This window comes from Rhipicephalus sanguineus, chromosome 6 (genome assembly GCF_013339695.2).
Source record: "Rhipicephalus sanguineus isolate Rsan-2018 chromosome 6, BIME_Rsan_1.4, whole genome shotgun sequence".
Classification (NCBI taxonomy): Eukaryota; Metazoa; Arthropoda; class Arachnida; order Ixodida; family Ixodidae; genus Rhipicephalus; species Rhipicephalus sanguineus.
Window position 1 is genome coordinate 128,849,351 of NC_051181.1, and position 16,912 is coordinate 128,866,262.

Here is a 16,912-nt window from a genome sequence, read left to right on the forward strand (position 1 = left end):
AACACGCGATATTTGCTCGGGGCTTTCAGAATTGCTTTTTCTGTAGCGGCAGGAATCTTAAGGTAGTTAAGGACATCATTTAGGACAGTAATTGAGAAAGTTACATTAATTAACTTTTTAATTAGTGGAGTTAGGTGGTTGTGTCAAATGGGAGAATTGAAGTTCTTCATGCCAGAAACCCAACCCAACTTTGAGATTTCGAAAAAGTGGCATCTAGTAATAATTACGAAGTAATGAAATTCAATAAAGTTCAATGGTGAAACCTAAACAGAAACATAGAAGAACGGCAACTGCCATATTCTTCGCAGACGTCCAAAATGAGTGAATGACTTTTAATCTAACGCTAGCCATCTTAAGATGGTTATAGACATGACTTGAGACAGTAATTAAGAAAGTTAAACTAATTAAATTTTAATTAGTGGAGTTAGGTGACTGTGTCAAATTGGGGAATTGAAGTTCCTTGTGCCAGAAACACATCCCAACATTGAGATTTCGAAAAAGCGGCATGTAGTAATAATTACGAAGTAATGAAATTCAACCGAATTCGATGGCTTTCGCTGTTGAAAGCCTTTGCATTTCGTTGAATTTCATTACGCCACAACAATTACTAGAGGACGCTTTTTCGAAATCTCAAAGCTCGGATGGGTTCCTCGCATGAAGAACTTCAATTTTCCCATTTGACACAATCACCTAACTCCACTAATTAAAAAGTTAATTTAACTTTCTTAATTACTGTCCTAAATGATGTCCTTAACTACCTTAAGATTCCTGCCGCTACAGAAAAAGCAATTCTGAAAGCCCCGAGCAAATGTCGCGTTTTCCTGATTTTTTGAGAAGGTTGGACACATTTTTTGAAACACCCTATAGATGTCGCCACTGTCTGGTACTCAATCGACATAACGCAAATGCCGCTGTGCTCCGGAATACCGGACACGCCAAAAGTGTCTAGTGTCTATAAGCTTACGTTGTGCAGCTTGAAGTAGAGACCGCAGGCGTTGCAGACGGGCTCGCCCTGATTGTTGCGCCGCCATAGCGTCGTCGTCGAAGTGGCACAGTTGGAGCATTGCAGACCGACTCGCCGATTGGGTGGTTGTTGTTGCTGTTGCGGTTGATGCTGGGGTTGTTGTGGCTGTTGTTGCTGCAAGGTGAAGAAATGCGAAGCAGTGTTGATCGTCTACTCCACAAGTAGATCTATGGTAAAGAGCGAGCGTTGTACTATTGATGTAAGCAAACCGATGATTTCTAAATAGATTTCTTCAGCACTGGTCCTCGGCGTATAGGGAGATGTTCTAAGATACAAAGGTCACTGGACATTATGGCACCACCTAATAGACAAAGGTCACTAGACGTGCTGGTACCGCCCTAAAGACAAGGTCACTGGACATCAATTGCACCCCCCCTTGACACAGGTCACTGGACGTGTTGGAACCACGCTAGACGAAGGTCACTGGACGTGCTGGTACCACCCTATAGACAAAGGTTACTGGACATGCTGACACCACCCTAGACAAAGGTCACTGGGTATGCTGGCATCACCCTAGACAAAAGTCAGTTACCCCACGGCGAAGGTTGCAGCGAACCGTGGTCGAGAGTTTTCGGAATGTCGGAAGATACAAGCAACGTCATCGTGAGACATTTTGGTAGCAGATAAAGAAAAAAAATTGAAAGAGAAGGTGGTGCTCGTTTATTGTGACCACTTTAGATAGCTCTTAAAGTGTGCCTCGAGGCTATTCGGCGCACCTCTTATCAGCGAACGCTCCAGGCACAACGTATATACCGCGCCGCGCATTCTTGTAGACCTCACAAAATAAAGCGGCTCGTTTTCACGGGCGGGAAATTAATTATGCTCCCACGATTCTTTTGTTGAGAAGCCCGCGACGCCGGAGCGTATATATGTACTATACGTGAAGGACGAGATAAGGAAAACGGCGCGGCGGCCGTCGCCCCGCCTTTGAAGCACAGGCAGAACACGCAGGCATTCTTGTACGAGTCGAAACGACAGACTTAATACATTAAGGTATCCCTGCCGTTTGTTGCTTAGCAACCGCGCCGTAGCGCTGCTAGGCACGAGGTCTCGGGTTCGATTCCCGGCAAAGGCGGTCACATTTCGTTGGGGGCGAAATGCAAAAACGCTCATGAGCATTGGTTTAAGCATACGTGCTAAGACCAGTCAAAAATATTATTCCAGAGTACCTCTCCTCCCTTCTCTACACCGTGTCCGATAATCGTATCATGACGTTCACACGTAATACTCTGGAATTGAATTTGATTTAGTCATTAGCACAAGTGTAACTAAGCGATGAGCTGTCTCATCTCGTGTGTTGGAAATCTTTTTTTTTTTTTAACTTTCCACGATGACATTAGACTTCAGTCTACCGTGCATTGACACAGAAACACCAAAACTATGAGACAGCGGGCACCTGCATGATCCCCCAGCCGTCGACTGCGTGTAGAGCCTTATACGAGTATATATAGTACACAAGAGGTAAGCAAGTTTCCCTCTTCTAGCAATTTCACCTATATATAAACCCTGCTGGCGACTTTTTGATGCGTTCCGAGACCAGGTAAATTGACGTAAGCCAACCTAAATTAACATTGTATTGAAAATTTATAAAGGGGCCGCTTACAGGTGCTCATTTTAAAAGGCCACTTATAGCAGCATTGTTCATTACATGTGCATGCTTGGATAAAGCGGGGTATCTGGCTTCTTTCGTGTACAGCCACCGGATATCACACATATGTTTTTATCTCTCTCTTTCGCAGATAGCTCCGCGCAATTTCAAATTCCGTGTCGCTTTCCTTCTTCGCAGTGTTGGACGTCAAAAAGGCTTTACAAAGTATACGTTTATCCGCAAATTCGCTGTCCTGAGAGAGCGTATCTATGTGTGCTGGCTTTTATTTTAAACTCCACACAATTAAAGAGTCAGTCATATATACGCCCAGCTCTTCCTGTGTACATGCGGCACAGGAAGGGATCGGACTCGGGCCTCTTCAACTCGACGCAATTTACGAAATGAGAATCGCTCGAACGCGCCCAAAACGGGCCTTAAGAGTTCGCGTCCTGGCAGCTTTTAACATCCCCCACGCTTATCTGCGGCAAAGTATAATTGACATCGTTCAGTTTTATCATCATCTCCTCGCTCTCTTGTAATACTTAGTGTGACAAGAGAGGAAGTCTCCACACACACACAAACACACACACGCACGCATCTATAGCATATACGAGCCGCCATACGCAACCAAGCAAAATCAAGAAGCCCAAGAGCTCATCTAAAACGCTCCATTCCCTTCCCCCGAATGGCGTCGCATGGGGGCACGCATCCGAGCAAGAGAAGGCACTGCAGCTCAGCCCTTCCTTCCTATACACGACAGCATATCCGTTTCCAGTACAAGCCTTGAAGGCTGAGAGTGTAGCACATGTCACACTTCGCTAAACCTGACATTTCGAGACGTACGTGCCACATTAAAATTATGGCACCTCGAAATGCCGATCCACCATCTCCCTTACTTCTCCCCTCCATCTCTACCACCACCAAAACCTCTTCTCCGTGCGTAACGTACACTTCGCGTCGCTCACGTACACACCTATTCAACCATCTAGGCATACCCGAATCTCATGCTCTTATGCACTGCTGTGGTGTTGTAGATATATTTGTGGTCGCTACGCTTTCCTTTTTTTTTTTTTTGCCCGTGGCTTCTGCACACAGTGCTCTACGCGTTCCGCAGTGCATGACGTCGTCCCCTACATAAGCGCCCCCTCTAGAGCATCATGGGCGGGTATGTCTGCAAAAGAAAGAACTTAGGAAAAAAGGCTTAGGAAAAAAGGCTTAAGAAAAAGGCCTAAGAAAAAGGCTTAACAAAAAAAAAGGCTTCAATAAAAACGGAAAAAAATCTTTGGCCCGATGAGTTGCGGGGCGTATGAGGCAGCGCATATGTCAAGTCGTTTCCGGAGGGAGAATGGCCCGACGACCGACCGCGTCGGGCGGTGGTTGAACGGCGCGCTTTGGGCACCCCTTATAGAAAATGCGCGATGCTTGCAAGCGCACGATGGCTGAACGCTCGTTTACGGGCCCTGCCCGGCCCGGTGCGTATAGGGCGAGGCCGCGCAAATCTTTTGAATGTCTTACCGGAAGGTGGCAGCATTCACGATCGCTTCTAATAGCGGTATGTATAATTGCGTGGGACCTTCCCCTACGGAGCCCTTCTGAAGATATCAGCCCGTATAGGTGCGAGCCGTAAATGGTCGCGTATTAAGCGAGATGTGGTTGTCGGAAGCACTCTCTCTCTCTCTATCTGGCTCACGATAATCTACGGAGGTATGTGATTAAGCTGGTGAAAGCCGTGGCGAGGACATTAATGCAGATATAACGAGACGGTCGACGTGCCAAGTTATCGGTGAAGACTCTCGTTGACTGTTGAGACAAGCCCCGCTGACGCAATACCACAGCGGTCACGCGTGAAGGACATGAGGCTTGAATTATGTGTATGGCGTGAAAAGTCATCACAAGATGACAGCATGTTTGCATGCAATTCCTTGTTGATATACCCGTGAAAACAGCATCATGAGTACTGAATCATTCCGTATATGATTCCAATTCCGTGTGCTTTCCGTATGATATTATGTAAAAATTATATGGATTCCATAATATTTTCCCACAAGACAGATGTTCAGGAGAAGATTGGGATGCTTGAAGAGGTGAACAGTCTGAACACAGGGCGTTCACGACAAGTGGTCTTGTCTTGAAGAAGTTAATGTTGGCTCCAGCGACAACCCATGCAGAACATAAAACAGCACTTTGTGGTATAGATTCGTTTTAGAATGAGGCTCTTCGTTGGTCACAGGAAATGCTTACTTGCCGGTGACGCACGCCTAACGCTCTATATTGTATATGGGGGTACGATGGCAGGAATACATTATTGCACTTGCGAAACTGGTATCAGATACTCGCGGAACTTATTAACATGTCTAATTGAGACAAAAATGCCTTAAAGCTTTCACGCGAGTTGTAAGGGGAAGCTGGAAATGTAATGCAACGAAGACAGCTGATATTAACCCGAAAAGCACTTAGACAGTTTGTTACTGTTTGCACGGAGTTACTGTTTGCAACTTTACACGTGGTAAAGTTAGCTTTAAAGCGTTTGCTTTAGGGGTATTTCTGTTTAAGTGCCCACCACCATTCTTTCCGGACAATGTAGCGTGACAAAATCAAGTCATTTTGAATTGATTCATTAACAAATACAGCTTGCTGCAGTTGTCCTCTGAGCAGGCAGTGGACGGCTTTCGTTCGTGCCACTGCATCGGCTGGTAGACACCCACCTTCGTAAATAAAGTCGAGGACAGTAGAACAATAGGTATCGGCCATGATGTCTCGTATACATGATGTCTTCTTACCGGCGTTTGGTCTTGTGTCCACCTCATTTCAATGCGGTAAGCGTCCCTCTTGTTCTTCAAATACCCAGATAACGAACGTCACGTACAAGGGACCAAAAATGAGCAACTTTATATGGATGTCTCATATAACTCCGGGTGCAAAGGCGAGAGATATCGCGGTGAATTCTCAAGTCCGGCAGGGTCACGTGCGTTCTTATCTCTTTTGTTTTCCCGTGTTGCTTTGAACTGCCTTTGTTTGGTGCTGTTGAGCTCCGCAATATACGGTAAAATTTTGAGCCATTTGAACGCTGTGACACGTTCTCCTGCCCCGAACGCTGCTGCCCACAGCGGGTGTCGATTTTCCATATCTGCTGCTGCAGCCGCTCAGAGCTTATCGTACGATATATATATATACTGCGGTTGCAGCCACGGTGCTGAATTTCCAGAAGGTCCTTACCAGTAGGATGCGGCGCGGCGGTGTCAAAGCTGGCAGGTGTTTGGATATGTCAACAGCTCTACAGATGAAACCAAAGATCTGCCACGTCGTGAATTCAGCCCCCCCCCCCCAAAAAAAAAATAATAAAATAAGAAAAAATGTTTCCGTCGCTCAATTCTTCTTCGCCGGACCATTGCACAAGCCGCAAAAAGATTCTATCTCGGCGTCCCGTTCTCTCCTCCGGTATACGGACATCCCGCCGCGCAAGGTGTGGAAATAGGGTGAGCGGTCGACCGAGTAATTAGTCTTAATGAATCTTCGCTGGCCGAGCTACACAGTTCCGGTCACCGTGTCATCGGCAGGCAATTAGAGGGAGAACCGTTGCGACCTATATTCGCCTCTCATACCCTGAAGATGGTACTGCTGGACGATAGCCTAAAGTACGGACAGGGGAGCCCCCTGCGTGGCAGTGACGCTTAGCGATAAGAAACGATGATTTATGATCCACGCGCTACGCATATCGGCTTTTTTTTTGTGCGTGAATTATGTACCTGTACTCGGCACGCTGTCCTTGGATCGCTAAAACGCTGAGCGTGTAAGAGCCTTACTGAATAGCGACGCACTTGCGAGATCATGCGGAATCAGACAATCTTGTGACAGCATATCGTTCAACAATTTAAAAAAAATCTTTCGCGCTTACCTTTAACGTTCACTGTGCGGCATGGAGTCAAATAGTGTCATCAGTGATACGCAGTTGTATAATGTGCACTTGAGATTCCCCGTATATTAGCTTCGGCAACCCTTCGAACGATATGATAGCATAGTCTATGGAACCCCGCGCGGAATATATATGGTGTTTATATGGTCCAAATATGGCCTTTATGTGGTCCATAAAGGAGCACATATGTTTATATATTGTGCATTGACAGTCCATGCATGTCCATAGATCAGGGGCGTAGCCAGAAATTTTTTTCGGGGGGGGGGGGGGGGTCAACCATACATTATGTGTGTTCGTGCTGTGCGTTTGTATGTGTGCGTGTATATATGCGCAAGCAAAATTGAAAAATTTCGGGGGGGGCTTGAACCCCCCCAACCCCCCCCCCCCCCCCCCCTTGGCTACGCCCCTGCCATAGATAGTCCGCAAGCTATCTATGGACACATATATCCAGTTGGGCTGGTTTTCCTTGACATGGATAGACTCAAGTGAATACAGAGTATGCAAACAAAAGTCGCTGACGTGTCACCGATGTAGATGCGGTTCACAGACTCCCGGATACATTGAAGATACGATTATGTAGACATTAGTACGGAAAAAGTGCACGTTCATGTAATCTTTAGCGTCTTAAAGAGAACAACCTAAAACTTCATGGTAAAAAGGACGTGGAGCATCTGTAGACTTTCTCTCACTCATTTCTTGACGCTACACGCTCGCTTCTGCGTTCCTCCTAAGTGACTATATAACGTGACGTATTCCTGTTCTGTAACGTTCACCCTATCGCAATGACGCGAAGACCAGCCGGCTGACTCGTGCGCTTTTGCGATAGGGTGTAACAACCTCGCGCCGTATATATATGGCCGATTGCTCTCGGAGACCCTGGCGTGAGCTTGTAAGTAGTTCCCCCACCCAAACATTCCGAGCACCATCGAAAGTTGTCGTGCGACACCACAATTCTTGCTCTTCGTTTCCCTCTGGACTACACTGTCGAGGAGGCCCGTCGGTATCGGTGCGTGGCAGGCGGCAGTTGAAGCCGATTACACCTTAAGCCAATTAAAATAACGTTCAAATAAAAATCTAACGCAGTAGAAAAAAGAAAACGGGGAAAAGTGGATGGAGATCAAGAAGAAGAGGTCGCGGAGACACCACCCCGGTCATTGCTCTTGCTTCCTGCCCCACATATACGGACAACTTCTCACTTTCTTCTCTTTTCTAGGCAGGTTCAGAAGTTTCTCACCGCTGCCACCGCTAACGCTGCATGCCCACCAGTCGGCGGGGGGCCCGGGTTTGTATTATATAGGTTGCATGTCTCGCGGTGCTGTATCTGCCGCCCGACGCACAACACGCACCACACGACAGCAGCTAGATCAGTGCCTGCCTGTCTGTATACGTTGGCATATATATATATATATATATATATATATATATATATATATATATATATATATATATATATATACACTGCGCCACTTTCGCTACTCCCCTCCCATTCTCCAGGATCGACTAAAGTCCCCGCACATCCAAATCGCGCCGTCCTCTGGTCCCCGGGTTGCACGACAAGCCGTCTGCGTGATCCTTTTCCTACAGGGTATGGCCCACCAGCCTTCCTTCCTTCTTTGCGCGTCAGCACGGCAGCGCTCATTGAATCAAAGTTGATGGAGAGAGAGAAAGAAGGACAGGATGTCGTGGAGTATGCGCGGGGACTTCCAGATCTTTAAGGTTCTGTAGAAGAGGAAAGAGCTTGAGCGTGCGTGCGCACGCTGGTCGCGCGTACATAGCGTATAGACGACATCGCCGTCGTAACGAGGGGAATCGCGGCGAACGCTGTAGTATAAGAACATCGGGCGGCGGCGCGGGATTTCACAAATCCGGATGAGCCGGCGGCCGGCGCAGATTTACGGTCTGCGCGGGCCGTTCCACCAGCGACCGAGCGAGCCCGTGACATTTACGGGCGACCCGTGAGCGGACTGCGAAAATGCTTTTTCGCGACGCGCCGGACAGCTCGCTGCTGGACAGTCGCTCGACCGCGGCTCGATTTTTGGCTCGGCTTCGGCTTCTCTTTCGGCTCTGCCTTGGTGAAGAAACAAAAAAAAGTGTACGATAGAGAGAGAGAGAGAGGTGGTTCTGCTCTGCCGCAGGTTGTGTAAGTGCGTGTGCCTGCGCGATGCGCCATGGGACGAGACACATGCTCCGGGAGTTTCGAAGTACGGACATTGGGTTTCGTCACTGCGTCGTTCTGCGCCGCCAAATTTGTCTTTACCTTTTTATTTGGTATAGAGTAATGCCGCGATGGCGCACGCCGATCCTCCGAACAGCAATTTCGGCGGCCATTCAGGAGGTCGCTATGTGGCATACTAACTTTAGGCACGTGGCTTTTCGTTGCAGAGGAAGAACGGCGCTTGAAGTTGGCTCGGGGTGCTGCTCTCCGAATGAGATGAGTTCAACTACCGGCATTCCTTCGGTTTCGATCGAGATGGCCACCACGAAAAGGAACACGTTCTTTTTGTTCAGTTTCATGTTATTTAGTTGAAAGCCTTATACGCCTCATCGAATGCGAAAATTGACCACCGGTGGCGTCAACACGAGTAGTGCAAGAAATGATCCAATGAACTTTGCGGTGATATTATATGTACGTCCGTTTTCCCGTCGCCTTAAGAAGACTGCCAAGGAATTTGACGTAAATGTTAAATTTTCTGCTCGAAACAAAGCTTTAGGGGCCTGTTCTGCGGTGGACAGGAAGATAACAGTATAAGGTCAGGAAGGAAGGTGTCCTCAGTGAATCGCCATAACTTCTTCGTTTCTTGTACTGTCTCGTGGAAAGCATACATTCGCGAAATCGGCGCATGCCTCATCTAAAGGTTGCGTCAGCGTAATAACAATATTGTATTATAATGTTGAGAACACGTTTCGAAAACCATTTGACAAGCCTTCAATTCCGTTTTCCAGCACTATTAGAGTGATGTTCTATTGATCTACAAAATGATCATTCCCACAACCCAATACACAATTCATGACGAAAACCAGCGCATAAAGGCGAGGAACTTCTTGCAGGACAGGCGCTGGACTCGCAACTGCATATGTTCCGTTTGCCCGTACATGTACCAACTTGCTCAACTTCCCACTTTAACACAACTACACTATTCGATACATCGCGTAATTCGTTTTATCCGGGTTCGGAGTGATTCGGTTTCGTCTATACATTGTGCAGGCAGGAAACGTTGGCCCCTATCCAAGGGATTCTAAAACTGGACACATAGCTTGCAAACCGTGTGCCGTACGCACGCTGCGCATAAACCGGACGCGAGAGGTGAGGGGAGAAGGGAGGGGTCAAGTCGTGTCGGCAAGATAAAAGGTTCCCCGGAGGCGACATTACTTCACAATCGCCGCTGTGTCCGGCGTCCCTCTCCCCGTCGCTGTCATCCGCACTGTCGGTCGCTAAATCCCAATTAACTTCCTATCGATGCGATAACCACCTTGCGGCCTAAAACACTCCCTCTCGGGCGTAAATCTTCGAAGCAAGCAGCTGCCAGGTAAAGAGGTGCGCTTAGCACTTTATACTACTGCCGATACAGCTGAAGGTGGTGTGCCAGGTGTTGCGCCAGTTCAACGGCGTCCTGTCGCCTCATGTTCGCATGGCCGTCTAAGAATGCGTGTATTGCAGTAGTTTAAGCCGCCGCAACGTCGCGGTATTTCTTCCCCCTTTGCGGTTTTCGGCCCTCGCGAAGAACGTGTTATTGATTAGAATTCATTAGAACTTCTATAGACGTTCTAGTGGATGGTACCCGCGAGGATGGACGTTTACCGGCGTGCCCTGTCGTGTGAATTGCTTTCAAGATGACGTATGGTGGTTAAAGGCACAGTATGTCCCGCTTATAGACGATTTTACGTAGGACAGGTGGGCGCCGCCACCTTGGGCTATTAAACGAACTATTTTCTTATCTTTGTACGTCGTGACGTGAAATTAACAACGTCGTGAGACGTCTAAAGCACCAATGCAGCAGTTTTCCATGCGTGATGCGTCTACAGTAGTACTGTTCGTTTGGATTGTTAAAGATGCAAAACGGCAAAGTTAACAGCCCAGTATGTCAGCACCGAGACCCATCCGCAAAATAGTCTATATGAAAGACCAAATGTCCCAAGGCGAAAGTTACTGATCTTACATTCACTTAATAACATATTATAACGCAGTCTTCACGGGAAACCGTTGTTCTATATAGCTAATCTGATGTTCCCTCTCACATATGCGGACAGGGTTGATCGATGTCACGTTAATATCAGGTTAATCGATACCACGTATTCCTCCAGGTTTGCCACGTTGAGTTGAGAACTTCCCAATACCGTTCCTGTGCAGTGTTCACCCCTACATGGACGGTTTCGCAGACCAAGTCATAGCTGTTTCATAGAACGACATGAAATTACAGCTATAGTGGGATTCTACTGCAGCAGGTGAACCAACAGAGACCCTGTTACTCTCCCCGTTTGTCCGGTTTGTCCCTTTGAAAGCAGGCGTTTGTACGCGACATGCAGCCGCACGCACATAGTCCTTGTTGGACGACCAATTTATCCAATGGTCCAGCCGATTCATTTAGTCCAACTTTGCACACCTTTGACCGATAGTGTGCGTCTATAGGGATTCACATTCAAAGAAAACAGGGCGCATATGACATTGACTGTGTTGCCAGTTTTCTGGCACTCTTGTCCTTCCTTTAGTGTGAAAAGCATTTCTTTACCTATCACGACACCTGCCCGGTGGTCTAGTGGTTAATGTGCTCGACTGCTGACCCGAAGGTCGCGGGATTGAATACTGGCCGCGGTGGCCGCATTTCGATGGAGGCGAAATGATAGGGGCCCGTGTGCTTACACTTGGGTGCATTTTAAAGAACCCCGGGGTGGTCTTAATTTCCGAAGCCCTCCATTACGGCGTCTCTCATAACCATATCGTGGTTTTGGAACTCCGGCAGCTGTTGACTATCACGACAGGTTCTGGATGAATTGACGATCAAGCTTCCAGTGTGCCGTTAACTGTCGTTAATTATATGGTTAAGCAGACGGTTTACGAGTATCGTTAATTCGGTGGTTTCAGCTTTAAATGCTTTCTACCATAAACGGCTGGCCCATACATGCTCGATACCTCAGCATACACCCCATAGAGTTCGCGCATTCAGCATGGCAGGATCACAACTGAAGCGGGGGTTTCAAGGCAAGCACGACTTCATTGTCGTCGATTCTCGCGTCGCTGGGCCACGCTGCGGTGTATACAAGGCGCATCCTCCGAGCGACAGCGAAGAAGAGAGAGTGAAAAGAGGACTTGTGAAGAAACGCGCGTATTTTCTGCTCCGTCCAAAAGCCGCTAATTAGTGGCTGCCCGCACTTTTCGACATTCAAGGGCGAGCCGCGTGAAAGAACACAAAGCCGACGAACGGTTACCACATTACCCGGGCGCCGAACAAAAGGAAGGAGGCGTCAAAGGACGTCCAAAATCCTCTGGCCGTTTGTTCTAAGAAGAAAGCCGTCGCGAAATGTGTCGCAATTTGGACCCTCAATGTTGTTTTTCAAGAAATGCGTGCGCGCATCGCGGTGCAAAAAAAAAAAGGCCATAAAGAAGCCGAAAGAACTCGCCACTCTACATCGGAATGAGCGTAATATTACAGCGTTATATTTTCCTGTCGCTCGCTAATTATCCGTCCTCATGTCCACATGAAGTTCATCGCGCCGCAGTGGGCTTGCGTATTTATCTTTATTATTTTCGTCGTTTATTTCATTGGTGTCTTCAGTCGGATACAACTTCAGAAGTCCGCGGCATTTGCTCCTCAAAAACGGATGCCGACAGGCCTGCACCAATGGGCGTCACGAGCAGAGTGACGTCATGAGCAGGACGGCCGGTGACAGAAAGAGAGAGAGCAGAATTCTCGTGAAGGGAAAGGGGATCTTGTACTTGTTTGTAGCCTCTCATGTCTGGGTCCCCACGTCCAAGACTCCACTGGCCTGGGCCGCCCGCCGGACTTGATCTAGGAAGGCCACTTGCACACCCCTTGTCCGAGCTGGAGAGTTGTGCCTCCTACTTCTCCGTACTAGGTCATGGAGATTTGCCAAAAAAAAAAAAAGAGATAATACTGCCGAGTGCATGAGCGGGGCTATTTCTTTAGTCGCGACGGAGATCGGCTGCCGCGCTTCGGTCGTTTGGGTGGGGCCTCTCTGAACTTTATATAAGTTGTATCCGTCTATAGATGTTTCCCGGTTTTCTACCCTACATATGGGCAAGGGAACGAGGGGAGTGAAAGAGAGATTGAGCGAAAAGTTATGCGTGAGTTTGTAGACGAATCGCATGAACAGTAAGGCGCGTACCTATGCAGCCGAGCACTTGTATCCTTCAAGTATATTGCAGGAGGGCTATAGTGTGGCTTTCCGGGTTGATGACCCGCGAGGCTATAGGTCAGGACGGAAAGAGACAACGAACTTCAGTGATCCCTTATAGGCTCTGAACACGTGTATTGCGATGGCAACACTTTGCAGCTTCCTTATCGGCGTTATTAGAGAGTTCTGGTGCCGGGGCCCCCAAGCGGCTTGCGTACGCAAGCTGTTGCGTTCTGTCGTTCCTTCCTTGGGTACAGCTCGCGAACCGAAGACAGCAAGGAGAGCACAGTGAAACGCTAGAACAAGGGGACCTAAAATTGACCGTCAGCGTCGACGGCGTCCCGCGGAAAAAAAAAAAAACGAAAAAAAAAGGAAAGAAAAGCTTAGGCCTGACTTTGAGCCGACAGGTCTTCCTCTACTTTGTCTCGCCTTCGCGCAATGTTCGCCTAAATGTATATATAGAACGCGTCCGCGACGGCATGCAGCTGCTGCCCTGCCACAGTTTATACGTTACACGGTCGTTCGCGAGTAGAGAACCTGCCCGCGAGAGATCAGGTTGTCAGATTACACGGCCCAGCGCACGGGTGAAAAAAAAAAAAAAGCAGAGCATTTCCTGTTAGGCCTAAATCACACCTAAACGCGCCATAGCTAGGCAGATAACCCGACTTTCTTATTGTTCTTGAACGCGCCACCCGCGAGGCGCGTGAACGGAATAATCTTGTTTACGACCAAAGTGAGGTATATAAACAGAAAAAAAAAACAAGCAAAAACACGCATACGTCGCACGGAAACAGTATAAGTATAGAGACGAGATTATACTGCACTGCTACAGTTCGCGTCTAGCTAACCACAGTCTGTGTCCCCACTATCTATCCAGGACGGAAAGCGACCCGTACAGAGCCACAGATGCCCACGGCAGGGCCACGGCGGGCAGCGTCCCGTAGCCATCCTTTTCGACTATCTGGGAGATTTTACGTGTGGGCTTGGAGTACACACAGTGGGATCAGGAAACTATGTAATAGTTTATGCACGGTGTAGGAACTGGACACGTTGGTAGACGCCTTCCCTTTATTTATAGAGCAGTGTCTTTTTTTTTTTCTTGTACTTCCCCCATGGTGTATATGCTTCGCATGTGGGGCCGCCTCTGCATCCCTACGTAAAACCGTGGTACGCGAGGCGCTTGCAGAAACAGCGTGTCTCATATCGGTTCCAAGCATCGGCCGCTCTCTGCGCTAGCGTGAGGTATACGCTAACAGTCGAGGCTGTTTGTGTTAGTTTGTTCGGCTGGTATTGTTTATCAGTTGCGTTAGTTTGTTGGGGAAAAGCTGCGGACGCTCTTTAAAGAGCGCAGCATGTGATGGGACAGGTCGTGCTTGCTTGACGTGGAGAAAAAAAAGAGGAGGAAAGTGGGTGAGGCTGAGAACGTGTTATTTGATAAACATGCCTCATGTATACGATAACGCTGTACTTTTGTAGACGTGATCAAAATGAGCCCTTAGCGGGGTGATACGCCACAGGTTGCTGTGTATACGTTTCGTCTCGCGAACGGAGTGTTGACACTGGTATTATAGTTGCCGCCTGACATGTAGTAGATAGCGCAGGCACAAGTACATTAGAACCGTGATGCTATCCAATAGCGACGTTACCAAATGTTGTAAGAAACAAGCGTATAAGACTTCGGTTCCAGTTTGTGACGCTTAGGGTTGTGTGCTTGACTGCTGACCCGAAGGTCGCGGTATCGAATCCCGGCCGCGGCGGCCGCATTTCGGTGAAGGCGAAATGCTTGAGGCCCGTGTACTTTGTTTTAGGTGCACGTTAAAGAACCCCCGGGAGGTCGAAATTTCCGGAGCCCTCCACTATACAGCGTCCCTCATAATCATAGCGTGGTTTTGGGACGTAAAACTCCAACAATTACTATTATTATAATGCTTAGGGTTGGTTGCTTACTGTAGCTGCAGATTGAAGGAGAGGTCAATTGCGACCTCATTTCACACACTCGAGAAAGAAAAGGACACTTCGACCCGTACAACGACTTCAAATCTCGCGCGCAGAGCAGACAGCATTGTGACCGATTCTGAAAGACTGTGCGCACAGCCACAGCAAAGCGCTTTCCGCTTTTGCTCAGCTGAGACGAAAACAAAAGAAAGAAAGAAAGAAAGAAAGAAAGAAAGAAAGAAAGAAAGAAAGAAAGAAAGAAAGAAAGAAAGAAAGAAAGAAAGAAAGAAAGAAAGAAAGAAAGAAAGAAAGAAAGAAAGAAAGAAGGAGCTCGTGAGAAAGTCACGGCAGTTTGACGCCGGCCGCCGCCAGCGCTCGAAGTTTTCGTGCGAGACGTACGGGGCATACAGAACAAGACCAGAGTGCTCTACCACTAACAACACACCGTATAGCTACAGGGACGGCGTATTGTGGAATGGACGAGGAAGGATCATTTACTCTGTTGATGCCTAGCTCACCGTATAGTCGGGCATCGCACGTGAGAAAGGCGTGCGTGACGCCGGTAGAAAACATCAGAGAGGGCGCCCCAAGCGTCATTGCCTTTTCTCTCTCGCTATCTCATCCTCTGTTTCGTTGTGATTGTTCTTGTCTTCCTTTCCTGCGGCCTTCCTACTCCATGTCTCCCTCCTCTCATTTGAACATTCGTGTGTCTGCTCCAAACTCAGCAAATTTCAGCCCGTATCTCATTGTTTATGTCTTCATCTCAGATATTAACTACAATAATATTGCCTGACCGCGACCGATGCAGATCATTATTAAGATTATACCGTTCGACTAGACTTCCGCATCCAGAAAGAAAGTTTAATAAATAATTAGCGTCTTGAATTGGGCTGGTTGGTACATACTGATTTTTGAAAGAAGAAACAGCGCCAGAACAGGACGAAGACGACAGGACACAAACACGGCGCTGTGTTTGTGTCCTGTCGTCTTCGTCCTGCTCTAGCGCTGTTTCTTCTTTCAAAAATTAATAAATAAAAATTGTTGGGGTCTTACGTCCCAGAACCACGATGTGATTATGAGGGACGCCGTAATGAAGGGCTCCGGAAATTTCGACCACCTGGGGTTCTTTAACATGCACCTAAATCTAAGCACACGGGCCTCTAGCACTTTGCCTCCATCGAAATGCGTCCGCCGAGGCCGGGATTCGATCCCACGACCGTCGGGTCAGCAGTCGAGCACCATGCCCACTAATATCACCGCGGCTGGTTCCAGAAGACAGTTTAAGCGTGACAACAGCTGGAATACGGAGACGCTAGTTGATTCGAGAGTGATGAAACAATAACATTTTCTTTTTAGTTTACATACTTATATGTCAAAAGTACTTATAGATTATGTTCTCTCATTTTTTTACATTTCTTTATCGCACCAATGCTCGAGCATCTTAAGCTTTATTCTCCGTACACAAGCACCTCAAAAAACGCGCCTGCTTCTTGGTCAGTTCTTCCAGTGGATATATATTAACCACGATTGTTACGCAACAAGGCTATAGCGATGCCATTCAGAAGTTTCATGCAAGGTCAGTGATCCCTGGGCTATAAGATATACAATATAATTTCAAACCTTGAACGTTTGAATGTCTTTCCACCAGACAGAGAGCTCCATAAGCTGCGTTCTCGCTTCCATTTAATCCGAATTCATTTTCACGAATTCACTTGTTTACACTCCGTCTCTTAGTTCTAAGCGTTCTAATCAAATTTTGTTTTGGTTCTGTTCGCTTTTCATGATTGTTTTATGTTGAAGTGCCCGGTTCATTGCCAATGCACAGAGTTGGAATGCGCGTATAAACGCTGGACATACCGAATAGCGGGTTACGCCTTGGGCCCGTACGTCGCGGGCGCAATAGGCCTTATAACTTCTGTCTATAGCCAGGAAGCGAAAGCCGCCCTTAATGTCAACATTAAACCAGTTTGAGCCGGCGAAATCGTCTTTCACCGCCCTCATTTGCATTCGCGAGCAACCTCGTCAACCTACACTGTACACGCTCTCCAAGACAAATAAATGGTTACCAAGAAGCTATATTTTATAGCACGCGCCATCTTGC

At 47.7% G+C, this 16,912-nt stretch overlaps 1 protein-coding gene across 1 annotated transcript in view; it reads right to left on the minus strand.

Moving 5' to 3' along the window:
* Positions 1-16,912, minus strand: part of LOC119396386 (transcription factor GATA-4) — a 177,481-nt gene that overhangs the window by 9,631 nt on the left and 150,938 nt on the right. Inside the window, 1 exon segment of the mRNA XM_049417070.1 lies at positions 965-1,138. Within this exon segment, the coding sequence (XP_049273027.1) occupies positions 965-1,138 (174 nt within the window).